This window comes from Pleurodeles waltl, chromosome 5 (genome assembly GCF_031143425.1).
Source record: "Pleurodeles waltl isolate 20211129_DDA chromosome 5, aPleWal1.hap1.20221129, whole genome shotgun sequence".
Classification (NCBI taxonomy): Eukaryota; Metazoa; Chordata; class Amphibia; order Caudata; family Salamandridae; genus Pleurodeles; species Pleurodeles waltl.
The window spans coordinates 747,109,991-747,126,596 of record NC_090444.1 but is presented as its reverse complement, the minus strand read 5'-3'; the positions used below and the strand labels follow the sequence as shown (position 1 = coordinate 747,126,596).

The 16,606-nt window shown below is 45.4% G+C and overlaps 1 protein-coding gene across 1 annotated transcript in view; it reads right to left on the bottom strand.

Moving 5' to 3' along the window:
* The window catches only part of BUB1 (BUB1 mitotic checkpoint serine/threonine kinase), a 640,511-nt gene that overhangs the window by 72,442 nt on the left and 551,463 nt on the right, over positions 1-16,606 (bottom strand). The window contains exon 27 of the mRNA XM_069234708.1: positions 16,042-16,154. Within this exon, the coding sequence (XP_069090809.1) occupies positions 16,042-16,154 (113 nt within the window). The remainder of the gene's footprint in view (positions 1-16,041; positions 16,155-16,606) is intronic.

The following is a 16,606-nucleotide window of genomic DNA, read 5'->3' as shown; positions in this document are numbered from 1 at the left end:
AGAATATGCTCTCTCAGGATCAAGTTATACAGGCTGTCATAATCAGTAACTTTACTGCCATGTAACCACCCCTCCAAGGCCTTCACTGCCTGGTCAATGAAATCAACCCAGTCTTGTGAAGACTCCTTTTTGGTATCTCTGAACTTTATCCTGTACTGTTCAGTGGTTAAGCCATAACCATCCAGGAGTGCATTCTTAAGAACTTGGAAATTGTTAGCATCATTTTCTTTCACAGTAAGGAGCCTATCCCTACCTTTTCCAGTAAATGATAGCCATAGGATAGCAGCCCACTGCTTTTGAGGGACATCCTGTACAGCACAGGCCCTCTCAAGTGCAGCAAACCACTTGTTAATGTCATCCCCCTCCTTGTAAGGGGGAACTATCTTATGCAGATTCCTGGAATCATGCTCTTTTGCAGGATGACTATGGGGAATACTGCTGCTGCCACCATGGGTATCTAAACCCATTTTCTGTCTTTCCCTCTCTATTTCTAAAGACTGTCTATCCAAATCCAGCTGTTGCTTCTTGAGCTTCAGTCTGGTTTGCTCCACTCTCAATCTATTGAGCTCCCTTTCTAACAATCTGTCATCAGGGTGGGTGGGAGGGACATTTCTAGATACAGAGGTATGATGGGAATGAACAGAAGGAGACCTGTCCCTTACAGAGGGCACCCTAACAGCTTGGCTACCAGTATAATGTGAGAGCACATCATCAGTATGATGTGATTCAACCTCTGTACCAACTATGCTAGACTGTCTAGTAATGGGCAGGCTGAGAAGTTTCTTTCCTGAACCTTTTCCTGGGGGAGTCCCTGGATCAGATTGAGAACCATTAGCTACTTTTTCTACAGATTGGGCACTTATGGCCTTATCCTGTACTCTAAGCATATTAATTAACAGTTCTAAGGAAGGATTCTTCCCTACACTCAAACCTCTCTCTATGCAGAGACTCCTTGCTCCTTTCCAGCTAAGGTGATCATATGCAAGTTTGGACAGTTCAATTTTTTGGCCTGTGCCAGACATTTTTAGAGAGAGTTAAAGTGATAGATAAAGAGAAAAAAAAGTTTTCAGAACTTTTTGGAAAGACAGAAAAAACTTTTTAAACTTTTAAGAACTTTTTGAAAGTTTAGTAGTACTTTTCAGCACTTAGAAAAGAGTGAAAAGAGGAAATGCAAAACTTTTTGGCTATGTGTATATACACTGACCTTGTTTTGTATATTTTTCTCTTATGAAAAGTACAATGACAAGAGTGGTAAGTAGTCTCAAGCACTTATCCCACCACTGCACAACCAATGTAGGAGGCTGGACTGGCTTGTGGTGAGTACCAAGGGGTACTTGCACCTTGCACCAGGCCCAGTTATCCCTTATTAGTGTATAGGGTGTCTAGCAGCTTAGGCTGATAGATAATGGTAGCTTAGCAAAGCAGCTCAGGCTGAACTAGGAGACGTGTGAAGCTACTACAGTACCACTTAGTGTCATATGCACAATATCATAAGAAAACACAATACACAGTTATACTAAAAATAAAGGTACTTTATTTTTATGACAATATGCCAAAGTATCTTAGAGTGTACCCTCAGTGAGAGGATAGGAAATATACACAAGATATATATACACAATAGCAAAAATATGCAGTATAGTCTTAGAAAACAGTGCAAACAATGTATAGTTACAATAGGATGCAATGGGGAAACATAGGGATAGGGGCAACACAAACCATATACTCCAGAAGTGGAATGCGAACCACGAATGGACCCCAAACCTATGTGACCTTGTAGAGGGTCGCTGGGACTATTAGAAAATAGTGAGAATTAGAAAAATAACCCTCCCCAAGACCCTGAAAAGTGAGTGCAAAGTGCACTAAAGTTCCCCTAAGGACAAAATAGTCGTGTTAGAGGGAGAATGCAAGGAAAACACAAATCAGCAATGCAACAACGATGGATTCCTGTCTGAAGGTACCTGTGGAACAAGGGGACCAAGTCCAAAAGTCACAAGCAGCTCGGAGATGGGCAGATGCCCAAGAAATGCCAGCGGTTGGTGCAAAGAAGCTCTTACTAGGCTGAAGAACTGTGAATACTGCAGGAACGACAAGGGCTAGAGCCTTCCCCTTTGGAGGATGGATCCCCCACGCCTTGGAGAGTCGTGCAGAAGTGTTTTCCCGCCGGATGGACGCCAACAAGCCTTGCTACACGCAAATCGTGCGTTTGGCGTTTTTGGACGCTGCTGGGGCCCAGGAGGGACCAGAAGGTCGCAAATTGGACCTGCAGAGAGAGGGGACGTCGAGCAAGACAAGGAGCCCTCACTGAAGCAGGTAGCACCCGGAGAAGTGCCAGAAACAGGCACTACGAGGATGCGTGAAACGGTGCTCGCCGAAGTTGCACAAAGGAGTCCCACGTCGCCGGAGACCAACTTAGAAAGTCGTGCAATGCAGGTTAGAGTGCCGTGGACCCAGGCTTGGCTGTGCACACAGGATTTCCGCCGGAAGTGCACAGGGGCCGGAGAAGCTTGCAAAGTCGCGGTTCCCAGCAATGCAGCCCAGCGAGGTGAGGCAAGGACTTACCTCCACCAAACTTGGGCTGAAGAGTCACTGGACTGTGAGGGTCACTTGGACGGTGTCGCTGGATTCGAGGGACCTCGCTCGTCGTGCTGAGAGGAGACCCAAGGGACCGGAGATGCAGCTTTTTGGTGCCTGCGGTTGCAGGGGGAAGATTCCGTCGACCCACGGGAGATTTCTTCGGAGCTTCTGGTGCAGAGAGGAGGCAGACTACCCCCACAGCATGCACAAGCAGGAAAACAGTCGAGAAGGCGGCAGGATCAGCGTTACAGAGTTGCAGTAGTCGTCTTTGCTACTATGTTGCAGGTTTGCAGGCTTCCAGCGCGGTCAGCGGTCGATTCCTTATCAGAAGGTGAAGAGGGAGATGCAGAGGAACTCGGCTGAGCTCATGCATTCGTTATCTAAAGTTTCCCCAGAGACAGAGACCCTAAATAGCCAGAAAAGAGGGTTTGGCTACCTAGGAGAGAGGAAAGGCTACTAACACCTGAAGGAGCCTATCACAAGGAGTCTCTGACGTCACCTGGTGGCACTGGCCACTCAGAGCAGTCCAGTGTGCCAGCAGCACCTCTGTTTCCAAGATGGCAGAGGTCTGGAGCACACTGGAGGAGCTCTGGACACCTCCCAGGGGAGGTGCAGGTCAGGGGAGTGGTCACTCCCCTTTCCTTTGTCCAGTTTCGCGCCAGAGCAGGGCTAAGGGGTCCCTGAACCGGTGTAGACTGGCTTATGCAGAATTGGGCACCTCTGTGCCCAACAAAGCATTTCCAGAGGCTGGGGGAGGCTACTCCTCCCCTGCCTTCACACCATTTTCCAAAGGGAGAGGGTGTCACACCCTCTCTCAGAGGAAGTTCTTTGTTCTGCCATCCTGGGCCAGGCCTGGCTGGACCCCAGGAGGGCAGATGCCTGTCTGAGGGGTTGGCAGCAGCAGCAGCTGCAGAGAAACCCCAGGAAGGGCAGTCTGGCAGTACCAGGGTCTGTGCTACAGACCACTGGGATCATGGAATTGTACCAACAATGCCAGGATGGCATAGAGGGGGCAATTCCATGATCATAGACATGTTACATGGCCATATTCGGAGTTACCATGGTGAAGCTACATATAGGTAGTGACCTATATGTAGTGCACGCGTGTAATGGTGTCCCCGCACTCACAAAGTTCAGTGAATTGGCTCTGAACAATGTGGGGGCACCTTGGCTAGTGCCAGGGTGTCCTCACACTAAGTAACTTTGCACCTAACCTTTACCAGGTAAAGGTTAGACATATAGGTGACTTATAAGTTACTTAAGTGCAGTGTAAAATGGCTGTGAAATAACGTGGACGTTATTTCACTCAGGCTGCAGTGGCAGGCCTGTGTAAGAATTGTCAGAGCTCCCTATGGGTGGCAAAATAAATGCTGCAGCCCATAGGGATCTCCTGGAACCCCAATACCCTGGGTACCTCAGTACCATATACTAGGGGATTATAAGGGTGTTCCAGTAAGCCAATGTAAATTGGTAAAAATGGTCACTAGCCTGTCAGTGACAATTTGGAAAGAAATGAGAGAGCATAACCACTGAGGTTCTGATTAGCAGAGCCTCAGTGAGACAGTTAGTCACTACACAGGTAACACATACAGGCACACTTATGAGCACTGGGGCCCTGGGTTACCAGGGTCCCAGTGACACATACAACTAAAACAACATATATACAGTGAAAAAATGGGGGTAACATGCCAGGCAAGATGGTACTTTCCTACACATAGTCCTTCCTCTGTCTCTCTTTTTATACCATTTTAGTCTGATAACCAATACAATGCATTCTGGTCACTGTAGTGCCTTATTAATAATATGCAACAATTTATAATTTAGCATAATTCAAAATAAATGTGTGTATATTTCATTACATGATTATCCTTTTAGACAGAAATCAAAAATAGAGGAAGGCATGATAGTAATCAATATAAAACATTAATAATCAATATCTTGAATTGAAAATTGAAAATGTCTCATACGTATTGACTATAATCAAATTAACTAAACAATTCATACATTTTCACACTGTTTACTCAGAACAATTCCTTAATTTACAAAATCGATTGTTGATATAGTATATTCATGGCTCTAAAAATGATGCAAATAAATCATGTATGTATTTATCACCCACTTTGGTCCGAGCGTGGACCCAGCAATCCACTTATATACAACACCAACTCCTCCACAATACAAAGGACGTGCTCGGACACTGGTCGTCAGTGCATATGTTTAATGAAACAATGCCTCCTCAGAACGCATTTCAGCCGTAGCCTTGATCACATATGTGTGTGTGTGTATATATATATATATATATATCTATATATATATATATATATATATATATATATATATATATATCTATATCTATATATCTATCATGGGGTGGCTCGGACTACTAAAAAGTCTACTTCTGGAAGCTACACTATTACTGCGCATACAGCAGCTGCTAGGGCTAACACTTGACACGGGTGTTTGAGTTATTTGTCTGGGATGAATGTTCCTAGTGAACAAGTTACTTACCTTCTGTAGCAATTAATCTAGTAGAGACATAAGTTTCTTCCAGCAACTGCAACATTTCTTCAGCTGTGCACCCGCTGAGGGTGACGAGTCTTCAGCATGCATAAGAAGCAAGAAGGAATCTTCCTTGGAGTGAAGGAGTCACTCCCCTGCATCTGCAGGCCCCAACTGCAACGATGACCAGCTGTGTGGATCTCCTCTCTTCCAGAGCTGTGTGGATCCTGCATCACGTGTGGTGGTCTAGAGTGGTCCCCTTGGTCTTCTCTACCAGCTGTCCATCTTGTGAGACTGTAAACCCTTGCCTCTCCATGCAGGACAGTATCCTCGTGCACCATCTCTTGCAGCTACCAAGGCTTGTTGGCATCCCTTATAAGGGATCTTCAGGATTTGTGGAGCCCCATTCCCCAGCAATCTCCCCTGCGACGCACAGCCCTCTACGTACTTCTGCAGCGACGTGGGACTCCTTTCTATGTGTGCTGCTTGCTGCCTCTGGGGGCTGCCTCCTCTTCCTGCGACTCGCCTCACTCTGTGGGTTAAGTCCCCCTGGAACTTGATGGTCCCAGGCAGCCATGCATCTCTTCATCCATGTCTGTTGCCTTTGCCATGGCTGTTGGTTGTTCTTCCACACCACTGACCGACAGCAACTCTCTCTCCGACGTGGGACATCGACTGCATCACTTCAGAAACTCTTGTGCTGCTCCAGTGCTGCACTGCTGACTGCCTTCGTTCCTCCATCAACCTGGTACTGCATCCACAGATGGGTTAGTAGTGGCTCCTGCCATAATCGGATACTCCAATCCAAACTGGACTTAGTCCCCTTCTTTTACAAGTCTTCCTCTACCAGTATCCAGCTTTGGTTTCGTGCAGTCTTGTCTGGGTCCTGCAAAAGTACTTTTGGTGGGTATGGGGAGAACCAGGTACTTGTCTCCTTTCTCCTGGTCGCTGGGGAGCACTCAGGTACTTACCTTGTAGGGTTGCTAGTTCCTCCAGCTCCACTCTTCTGATTCAACTTCCTTGGGTGGGGGCCCGACCTTCGCATTCCACTTTCTTAGTATATGGTTTGGTCCCCCACTTGGGCCTTCAGTACTTGCTATTGTTTTTACTGTTTTCTATTGCCTTTTACGTTAACCACTGACTCCTAATGTGTGCATATTAGTGTGTTTACTTACCTCCAGTTGGGGTATTGCCTAGACAGTATTTTGGTAGTTGTGTTGCCATAATAAAATACCTTTATTTTTGAACACACTGGTTCTTTCGTGTGTGTGTGTGTGTGTATGTGCTGCGTGACTACAGTGGTATTGCATAAGCTTTGCATGTCTCCTAGGTAAATCTTGGCTGCTCATCCACAGCTACCTCTAGAGAGCCCTGGCTTCTTAGACACTGACTACACCTCACTCATAGGGGATACCTGGACCTGGTATAAGGTGATAACACCAGAGGTGCTCACCACACACCAGGCCAGCTTCCTACAATGAGGTCTCTAGGTCAGACTCCGTGGGGACACCAAGACTGATTTCTACATCAAAGTGACGTCTAGCATAGATGGCATCAGTGACATCTGGTACGGAACCCTCTGATAACCTTGTCCGTGTGAGATGTATCCATACAGATCTTGTAGGACCGCTGACGCAGGTATGCTCCCAAACAACAGATAAGGGTCCAGACTTGTGGCGGCAATTATTTAAACCATTCACAAGTGTACATTATGTTCCTGTCACACAAGTAATATAGGGACATGATGTAAATACCTGTGTACATCACTTGATTATGACACTGACATCTTCACAGAGTGGCAAGAATAATGCAAATCAAAACATTTCTCTAACTATAAACAAAAGCAGTCATCATAAAAAATAAAATAAATGGGCTAAGACAGAGCAAGCTAAGTAGGTTAAAAGTCACTAGGTGAGGGGGCACAGGCCTGCACGCAAGAAGGCTAAGCAAACCTCCTAAGTCGCAATAAAAACTAAACTGGATTCACTACACAATGACTTCTTTTTATGACCTGAGTGTCCCGAAGAGTTGGAATCGGACCACGAGGAGTGGTGATGACTCCGCGAGCAGTCTAGTGACCTTCCTCTCGAACAAGACCAGGAGCGATGCGGAGTCAAGCGCCGGGCCACCGTGAGCTTTAAGGACCGATCCCTCAAAGCCTTCAGGTTCATAGCCTGGCACTGCGAGTATGACCTTAGGTTCGTGTGGCGCTTCAGGCACCACAAGCACACAAGGTGTGGATCAGTCACAGACATCATTCAGTGACAGGAGTAGCACGGTTTGAACCCAGTCTTCTATGACATCGCTCGACACCAAAAGATATAAAAAAAAATAAAAAAACACAACGACAATAAGGGTAAAGTTAGTCAAAAAGTGACCAAGGATAGCTCTTCTCCGGATCTGCGCATAGCATGGAAACAAGAGCACTGACGTCAGAGCGCCAGGGTGGCACCCATACAACTGCGACATCATCACAGTGACCACGATGCCACCTGAAGACGCACAAGGGTACTGCTCAAAGAAAAATCTCTGGATCCAGTCTGAATCCTAGGGGAAATTCTAAAGTAAAGAGTCTACAGCTAGAAGTCTCTATCAGATAGTCTTTTCTGGGAAAATCTTCTTAATGTGGTGCCTTACATTAAAGCGTTCAGAACTGTATCTTCAACAAAAAGGTTTGGTAACTCAAAGTATGAATTATTCCCTTAAGTGCGGGCTGCTTTGGAAGAGCTACCTGAGCAGCCGGTGGAACGTTTTTTTTTGTTTGGGTAATGACAAACCAAACGCAGGCATCATTATAGCTAAAGAGTAAATAAAATTAGCCAATCGGCTTGTTTTACTTCCACTGCATCAGTGATCATGGGTGGGGGGATTGGTGCGGGTCGTCTGGGCATGTATTAATCCCTTCCAAGCACAGACTGTCTTGGGAGAGGCATTATTGGAAAGGAGACAGAATCTCCCTTTTCCAATGGTATGAATGCTCAGTGGATTCCTGCTTGGTGATCACCACAGAAGAGCAATCACCAAGCATGGATCCACCCACTAGAAACCACGGATTTGGACTAACAGCCACTTGGACAATGGCTTGTGCCCTCTCACCCCTAAAACATTTGAGTGTTTCCCCCCAGGCACCAGGGAAAAGGAGAAAAAATATAGGGGCACCAACAGTCTTTTTCCCCCCACGCTCCACAACCATTGGGAAGAAAGATGCAATTACCCCCCTATCTGGGGAGGGGTTAGAAGTCCAATAGACACCAGGGATTTTACATTTGGGGGCAAAAGAAAGTGATGTGGGAGTTGCACTCCCAGGCTATAAGGGAAAAACAACAGTTTCTGCTGACAGGGTGTTTGCCCCCAAGTTGTCCTGGTGGGGTAAAAAGCTCACTGAATGGCAGGTTTATAATATTTTCAAATAAAATGATGGTGTGGTCTGGCCCATCCTTACATCCACTACCCTCACCCTTAAAAGTTTGTCTTTCTGCTTCCCTGTGAACTAAGACATCCCCTTCTAATGACAAGAGAGGACAATTGATTCTCTTGGGTTTTTTACATCTGGGCACGGAGAGCGGGGTTAAATCAAATCAGAGTCAATGGTAGTCCTCGCAGGGGTATCCTCCTAAACTTGGCCCAAAATCCAAAGCTGCCCACATTGTAAAAAAAAAAAAAAAAGAAATGTCATTGTTGTGTTTTGTGCCATTTTCTGTCGCTGTCACTACACCTACCCATACAAGTGAGGTATCATTCTTATCTGGAGACATGTGGTAGCATTGAATCGTTGAACATTTGTTATTACCATTGGAATTCTCTGAGTTTGTGCCTTACAAATGTAAGCAATTGTCTAAGGAAGATAACATTTTGAAAAAAGCCCCTTGATACACATGCCAGCATGGGTATTGTGAGTAAACTGGCTTTCTAGGGCAGCCAATGTGAGCATCTTGAACTTCTCCTTATTGAGGTTGAGGGCTTGTAGATCTAGGATAGGATGCAGACACAAGTCCTTTTTGGGGACCAGAAAGTAGCGAGAATAGCTACCACAGCCCACTTCTGGCACTGGAACACTCTGTGGCTCCCTTGGCCAAGAGAGCTGTAACTTCCTTGCAGAGAAGACACAAATGACCCTTCATCAGTGGTTGTAAAATAGAGGTATTGAGCGAGAGGTGTATTCGAACAGGAGAGAATAGCCCCTCTGAATGATCTGCAGGATCCACCTGTTTGATGTTATGGACTACCAGTGGTGAAGATGATGGCAGGGTCTCCCTTCCTTGACTGCTTGGGAGAGAATAGCCCGAGCCTCCTCTGGGACCTGTAGCAGCACTTTCAAAACCGTGTCCCACAGCATGTGGGAGAGGTGGCCCAATAAGCATGCATGTTCAATGATGGCAAAGCAAGGCTAGCAAAAGAAAACATTTTTTAGCAAAAGCTATTCAGCCTCATGGACTTCCTGTGTGGCAGAGAACGTGCCATGGGAGGTAGAGGCTTGGACCACCAAGCTCTCAGGGGTAGTGTGTTGGGTGAGTAAACTTGAGCCCCCAGGAGTAGGGCGGCAGGCAATCGTCCTGTTCAAAGGAGCCCCTATGATGAGTTTGGACCGGGTACCCAGAAGGATGGTGAGCCTTTGCTGCAAAAGAGCAGGGGTTCATAGGAAGAAGCTCTCGGTTGCAGCACCTATGTTAAGATTTATGTCTTGACTGCCACGAGGACAACTCAAGGCCAAGGACCCAAACTGCCCTCTTCACCACAGGTAGCCTCCGCCTCCATGGTAGGGGGAGAAGGCACGCCGGTATCTGCAGATGTGCCCAGTGCACTGGCATCACCCAGTTTTTCAAACTGTATTCTAGAGGGTCCATTGACCCTCCCATTCTTCCCAGAGGCCTAACTCTTCCTGATAAAGCTGAGGCGGTGACCTAGGACACACGGTCTTGTCAGTGCTGGAATCAACATTGGTAGACTTTGTTTTGACTGTGTCGGATTAGGGCATCCAACTGGGGCAGACAAAGCTGGGGGCATCGGGAACAGTGTCTGGTAAAGTTGCAGTGGTATGACTGGCGCCAGTCTGAAGCCACCGGAGCGGAACCAGATGGGGCCGCCTCCAACCCTACGGAGCCCGATGGCTCAGACCAGTGAAAAAATAGGAGCATGGCCTCGTAAAATTCTCTAAGTTGAGCAGGGGTTTGCTCCGGCTCCTCAAAAAGTGGGGAGGCACTGAGCCTGCCCAAGCATAGGCTCCGAAGAACAATGCCTCAAATGTCGATGTTCCTTTCTAGTGTCAGCCGATGGACGGGAAGAAATCAAAGCACGCTTCAACTTCTGGTGTATTTTGTGCCTCTTACCTTAATATCCTGATTACTTTGAACTGGACAAAGAGGACTTGGGGCTCCAGGAGCAGTCCTGGGATCTTCATCTCATCTGAGACCATGAGGAGTTGCCTGCTGGGCCTCTAGCAGCTTTAGGCAGCGCTTCCTCAAAGCCTTCAGCGCCAACGTCTAGTAGTTGGAGCATGGCTTAGAGTTGTGGTCATGTTCCAGACACCACAGACATGCAAAGCTGTGGGTCTGTAACTGACAACTGACATGGTGCGTTGACAGGCGCCATATGGGTTGAATCCTGTCTTCCTTGAAGACATTCCTCAACACACCAGGAGGGAAAAAAAAGAAAGTGTCAAACAAATCCGCCCAAAAAGTGACAGAGGGGTAGCTCGTCTCCAGACCTGCAGGGACAGTTTTGGCAAAAAAAAAAATGATGCCAGCTTGCGGAGGTGGCGCCTATACAGGTGATATGGATGTCACTTCTGGCACAAACATCATGTGGCGCTGATCGACGCAACCTGCCGGCACGCAGGATTACTGCTCATATAAAATCTTCTGGATCCAGTCTGATGCCTGGGGAAATTGAAATTCAAAGGTAAGCAATCTGCAGCTAGAAGTCTCTATCAGATAACCTGCAATTGTTGTTTTTATTGTAGTAGAGAGACTGGGAGCCCCACTGGCAAATACATAGTTACAAAATGACATCTCAGCTGTGCTAACTTCTAAATGGGACTACCAAAGTTGATACATCCTGCATCAAAGAACTTGTTTAATTAAGCCCGACTTGATGGCCAAGTCAAATTTAATATAACTTGCTGCCCCTGCAGTTTTTTTTGTTGTTAGTAAATTGCCACTTTGTTGCTCAGTCTTCCAGTGGCCATTTGCTGAGGCTTCTCAAGAGACAGCCTTCTGCCCTCCTGGAGTGACGTGTGAATGACTCCCACGCAACAACACAGGCCTGCCACTGGAGTTGGTGTTACCTCTTTCTGGTAGGAAGCTACGCAGAGTGTTAGTCCAAAAGGTAAACTTCAAAGGTGAAGCTGCCTTTGAAGGTTAAGTAAAATGCAAATGTGGGAGGGGCTGACCCATGGTGTAGTTAGTTTGTGAGCACAGATTAGTAATTCAGACTTTTCAGTAATGGTGATGTAGATACTATTTTATTTTGGAGGTTTGTTACGTAGTCCTTTATTTATATTCAAAACAATATGATGTTCACATCTTGGTTCCAAGTAGTATGGTTAGTATAGGAAGCTGGCTCTGTATATACTATATCAAAATGAGATATAGTGCACACAGAGTCCATGGGTTTCCCAGAGGCTTGACAGAGACAATAATAGATAGTACTAATGCTCTATTTGTGGTAGTGTGGTCGACCAGTTAGGATTATCAGAGGGTAGTGTTAAGCATTTGTTGTACACACACAATCAATAGAAGAAACACACACTCAATGACAACTCTAGATCAATAGGTTTTTAAATAGAAAAATATCTTTGTTACTTCATTACTAAAACCACACGATTCAGATCGGAAGCAAATACTGTTGCAAGTAAGTACTTATCATAGACATCAATGTAACTTTGCTTCACTTTAGTCAAGTAAACAGTTTTTAGGAAAACAGAGAATATTTATTTTAAAAGTGGACACAATGCATTTTCAGAACAGTTCCTAGGGGAAGAAAATAAAGTACAGTTTTAGAGGTAAGTACACAAAACTTACAGTTCCAGTCTCCGGGGTACAGGTAGTCCACCGTGGGGGGTCCAAGTTAACCCCAAACATCCACCACCAGCAACATGGGGCTGGCCCGGTGCAGAGGTCAAAGCTGAGCAATTTTAACGTGGGCTCCTATAGAGACAGGGGGTACTCAGAATTCGGTCTACCAGCAGGTAAGTACCTGCGACTCGGAGGGGAGACCAGGGGGGTTCAAGAGAGTACTGTAGGGTCCCTAAGTAGGCACCAATCCCAAACTCTCAGCTGGCATTGGGGCGGCCGGGTGCAAACAGGGTGTCGGGTTTCTAATGAAACTGTATGAGGGGACCCCAGGGTCACTCAGATGCTGCAGGCGAGGTCCGGGGGGGTATCTCGGGCACACCACTGGTCGGACAGGGAAGAGGGCTGCCTGCTGGTCGATGCTGCACCGGGGGTCAGGTTCTCCAAGGCCTGGGGGCTGCAGATGCAGTGTGTCCTTTGGCGTCAGATATCTACGCCCGAGCTCGCGGTCAGGGGGTCTTCTGGATTCCCTCTGCAGGCATCATCATGGAGGTTTAAAGGGGTCAACTCAGGGTGGGCTTATGTTCCCAACTGCCTGGGGACCCTTTCTTGCTGGGTGGACCACCTGGACACGGGCATCGGGTTCACATGGGTCAGGACTCACGCATCCGGAGTGAGGTGGGAGTCCTTCATAAGAGGATTCTTCTTCTTTTCTTCTTTGGACAGGGACCCTGTCCACAGGAGTTCTTGATACTTTGTGATGCAGGCAGTCCTCTGGAGGTTTTTCAGAGGTCGCTGGACCTGCAGGACGCGTCGCTTTTCTCCTGCAGGTTCTTTGAAGCAGGAGACAGGCCAGTAGGGCTGGGTCCAAGTCAATTGTTGTCTCCTCTTCTCTGCGGGGTTTCCAGCTCAGCAATCCTTCTTTCTTGAGGTTGTCAAGAATCTGATGAGCTGGGTTCAGGGAGGCTCTTAAATCCTAGATTTAGGAGCATCACAGGGGTCAGAGGGCAGTAGTCAATGGCTACTGTCCCTGAGGGTGGCTACACCCTCCTTGTGTCCACACCCTTTGGGGAGGGGGCCACATTCCTATCCCTATTGGCTCCTGTCCTCCAAACCAAGATGGAGGATTCTGCAAGGAGGGGGGTCACTTCAGCTCTGGACACCTTAGGGGTGGCCCCAGCTGAAGTGGTCACTCCTCCTTGTTTTTCTTAAGTTTCAGAAATACACAGGTTTATTGATACCCATTTTTCACTCATTATTTTAAGGTATGAATTGCTCTATACTTTGTACACAATGAAAAATCATTGTAAGGTGCAGTTCAGTTGTTGGCTTTGGGTACCTTTGCTTCTTGCACAAACTATAAACCCTACACATTCTCGCACCCAGAAGAGTCTAGTGGAAATAATGGTATAAAGTTTTTGTAAATCTGCCTTTGTGACAAGAAGTTACAAATTAAAACGTCACAATACTGTTTCACTGGGAAAACCTTAAATCGACACAAAGGACCCCTTGCTGGAATCACAATGTGGCCTACTTTTCTGGAATGTAAAGCTTTCCTGGATTACCCATGGGTTTCACACCGGTTTCCAACACAAACTGGAAGTAGGTTGAAAGTATAAAAATACTGAAAAATTAGTTCCTTCAATTTTTTTTTTTTTTTAAAGTCAGTTTGCAGTGGAAAAATGTGATGTGTCAATGTCGCGTTTTGGGCTCTTTCCTGTTGCGTGAAATAGGCTTACCCACACAAGTGAAGTACCATTTTTATCTGAAGACTTGGGGTAATGCTAAATGATAGGAACTATGAGGGTCCCTGCAGATCCTAGAACTTTCCATCACACCGATGTAAGGAAAATGTGTTTTTAGCCAACGTTTGAGGTTTGTAAAAGCTTGTTGGTAAAGAAGCCAGCTGGGAGCCATACAACTCACCCCCTGGATTCCCATTGGTGCCTAGTTTTTGAAAATTTAAAGGTTTGCTAGGTTTCCCTATGTTCTGGCTGAGCGTGGGCCCGAAATCCACATCTACTGACATTGAAAAAAAAGGGTCAGTCTTAAGTGGAAAAATGGTGCATTTTGGCCAGTTTCCTGTCTCACACACTCAAAGACTAACCAGACAAGTAAGGTACAATTTTTATCGGAAGACATGTGGAAACACCGAATAGCAGAACATTTGTTATTACCAATTGGATTTTGCTGCATTTGTGTCTTCCAAATGTAAGCCAGAGTGTAAGAAATAAGACATGTTGACAAATGCTCTCTGAATCACATGGTAGTATGGGTACCCACAAATTCAGAGATGTACAGAAAACCACTACTCCTAAACTTCAAATTTGGCGCCCATTTCAGAAATACATGTTTCCTTGATAACCATTTTTCTATCTACATATTTCACCATATGAATTGGTCTACACTTGAAAAATCACTGTAAGGTGCAGCTCAATTTTTGTCTCTGGGTACTTCGGGTTCTTCGACAACCTACAAACCAGTGCTTAATTTGAGCCAGTGGTTTTGGATACTCAGCACCGGCACTTAATTGTCAACACCGGCATGTATGAGAGTTGCCACATGGTGGCGCTGTTTGTTTAATTTAAAGATAAGCAGCACAACAGTTCATTAATAATAAAAAATAACTAATACACTACGGCCAAGCCATTCTTATAGCTTTGGGGACTCAAACAGTTAGAACTGTCACACAAATAGCAGTGTGATCATTAGTAGTTGTGTAGGTACTGTCACTGGCAATTGGTGATGCAAGCTGTGGTGGCCTCCTAATCAGGGCCACTACGCTTTTTTTTAAATAACAAATTAACCACTGCTAAAAAAAAAAAAACTGACATATCAGAAGGGTCTAGTGGGCATAACACTATTTTTTTTGTAACTCTGCCATTGTGACAAGAAGTTACAGATGAAAACGTCACAAATGCCATTTCTTTCATACTCATGTCAATCTTTCTTTGAAAAGTTGGTTTGGGGAAAACCTTGAGGGATCTACACATGACCCCGTGCTAAATTCAGATTTTTGTCTAATTTCCCAGAAATCTAAAGTTTTCCTGAATCACACATGGGTTTATTACCGACTTCTTCCACAAACTAGAAGCACAAAAAATAGATAAAATGGGCTACCCCTTAGAAACATGAAAAAAACTGTGGCAAAAACATTTTTTTTGATTCAGCTCTGTACGCTCCTGAAAGCTGGGAAAATTGTGACATTAGCACAGCAAAAACATTTTGTTGATGCCATTTTAAGGAACGAAAAAAAAAATACTTTTGTGGTGCACTCATTCCCTTTTTTACCTCAAACAACTCAATTTTATTATTGTTTTCCTATTTCATCGGTTTCCTCTAGGGGAATTCACAAACCTTGGGTACATCTTTGGAACTCCCAACATGGTGAGGTGGGTGGGTGATGGTGCAAGCTTGGTGTGGGTACCTTATGTTCAAAACTGTTATGGTGGCTTAAGCGCGAAGTGGGCAAATAGCCAAAAGGAGCACAACACCGAGGTGAAAAAAAGGTCTCAGCAGCCAAGGGGTTAAAGCCAACATACAGTGAAGCTCTCAGAGAAAAATACTTCAAAGTCCTTCATTCTTATAGTTTTTTTTTTTTTTTAGGAAGAACTCGCGTCTCGATGTAGCGGTCCACCCAGGGGCGTCTATCTCGGAGCTCTGACAATGCAGACATTGAGGAGGTTTTGACTGCACTAGCGGACAGTATTTTAAGTTCAGTACTTAAAGGTGCTGCTTGGTGTATTCATTTTCGGGGGGCGTCGAGGACATCTGAGGTTTCATGCAAATGAAAGGAATCCAGCAGTAGCTTCAGGGTGTGGGGAAGGGATGCCTTAAAAAAACCATACCAGGCAATATAGCACTGATTTACGTTAGGAGGAGATCTGAAGGCACAATGGCAAAGATGGTCATGAACCAAACACCTTCACAAAGATTAAATGTTTTTAATAAACCTTACCTTTAACATGACTTTTGTATTACTTGTTTCATTTATATCCATAACAGACGCTTGATAGACATGGGCAAAAGCTCCTTCTCCAAGTAAATGATCAACATGAAACACTTGATTACCTTTAATTAAAAAAAAAATGTTAAGAAAAATCAGAGCAGGAATAACAGTCAATGGTGAAATCCAGCCTCCCCCTTTTCTGAAACGTCATTGCGATTTAAACTCATAAATACATATTACAGGGCTTCCGTGGTGTATGGGACATCTAGTACTGTCATCTCATAAAATTGGAGAGACAATGTTTATAAGAAATAAAACTTCTGCCCTCACCAAGAGGACAGGCCACCAACAGACTGGCATGCAGAGTATTCCAGTCTACAGGTAAAACTAGTTACAGGTCAAACCTTTGCTCAACATCTTCAAAATATTTTGTATCAATGTTTGCATTCTTGACATTCACTGCCATCACAATCATTTTCACCACTGAACTAAAGCGGCTGACGGGAAGCACAAGAGTTAGACCCTACTCAGTAAACCATCTAAGGTCACGTTTATTAGAGTTTCAGCTACTTAC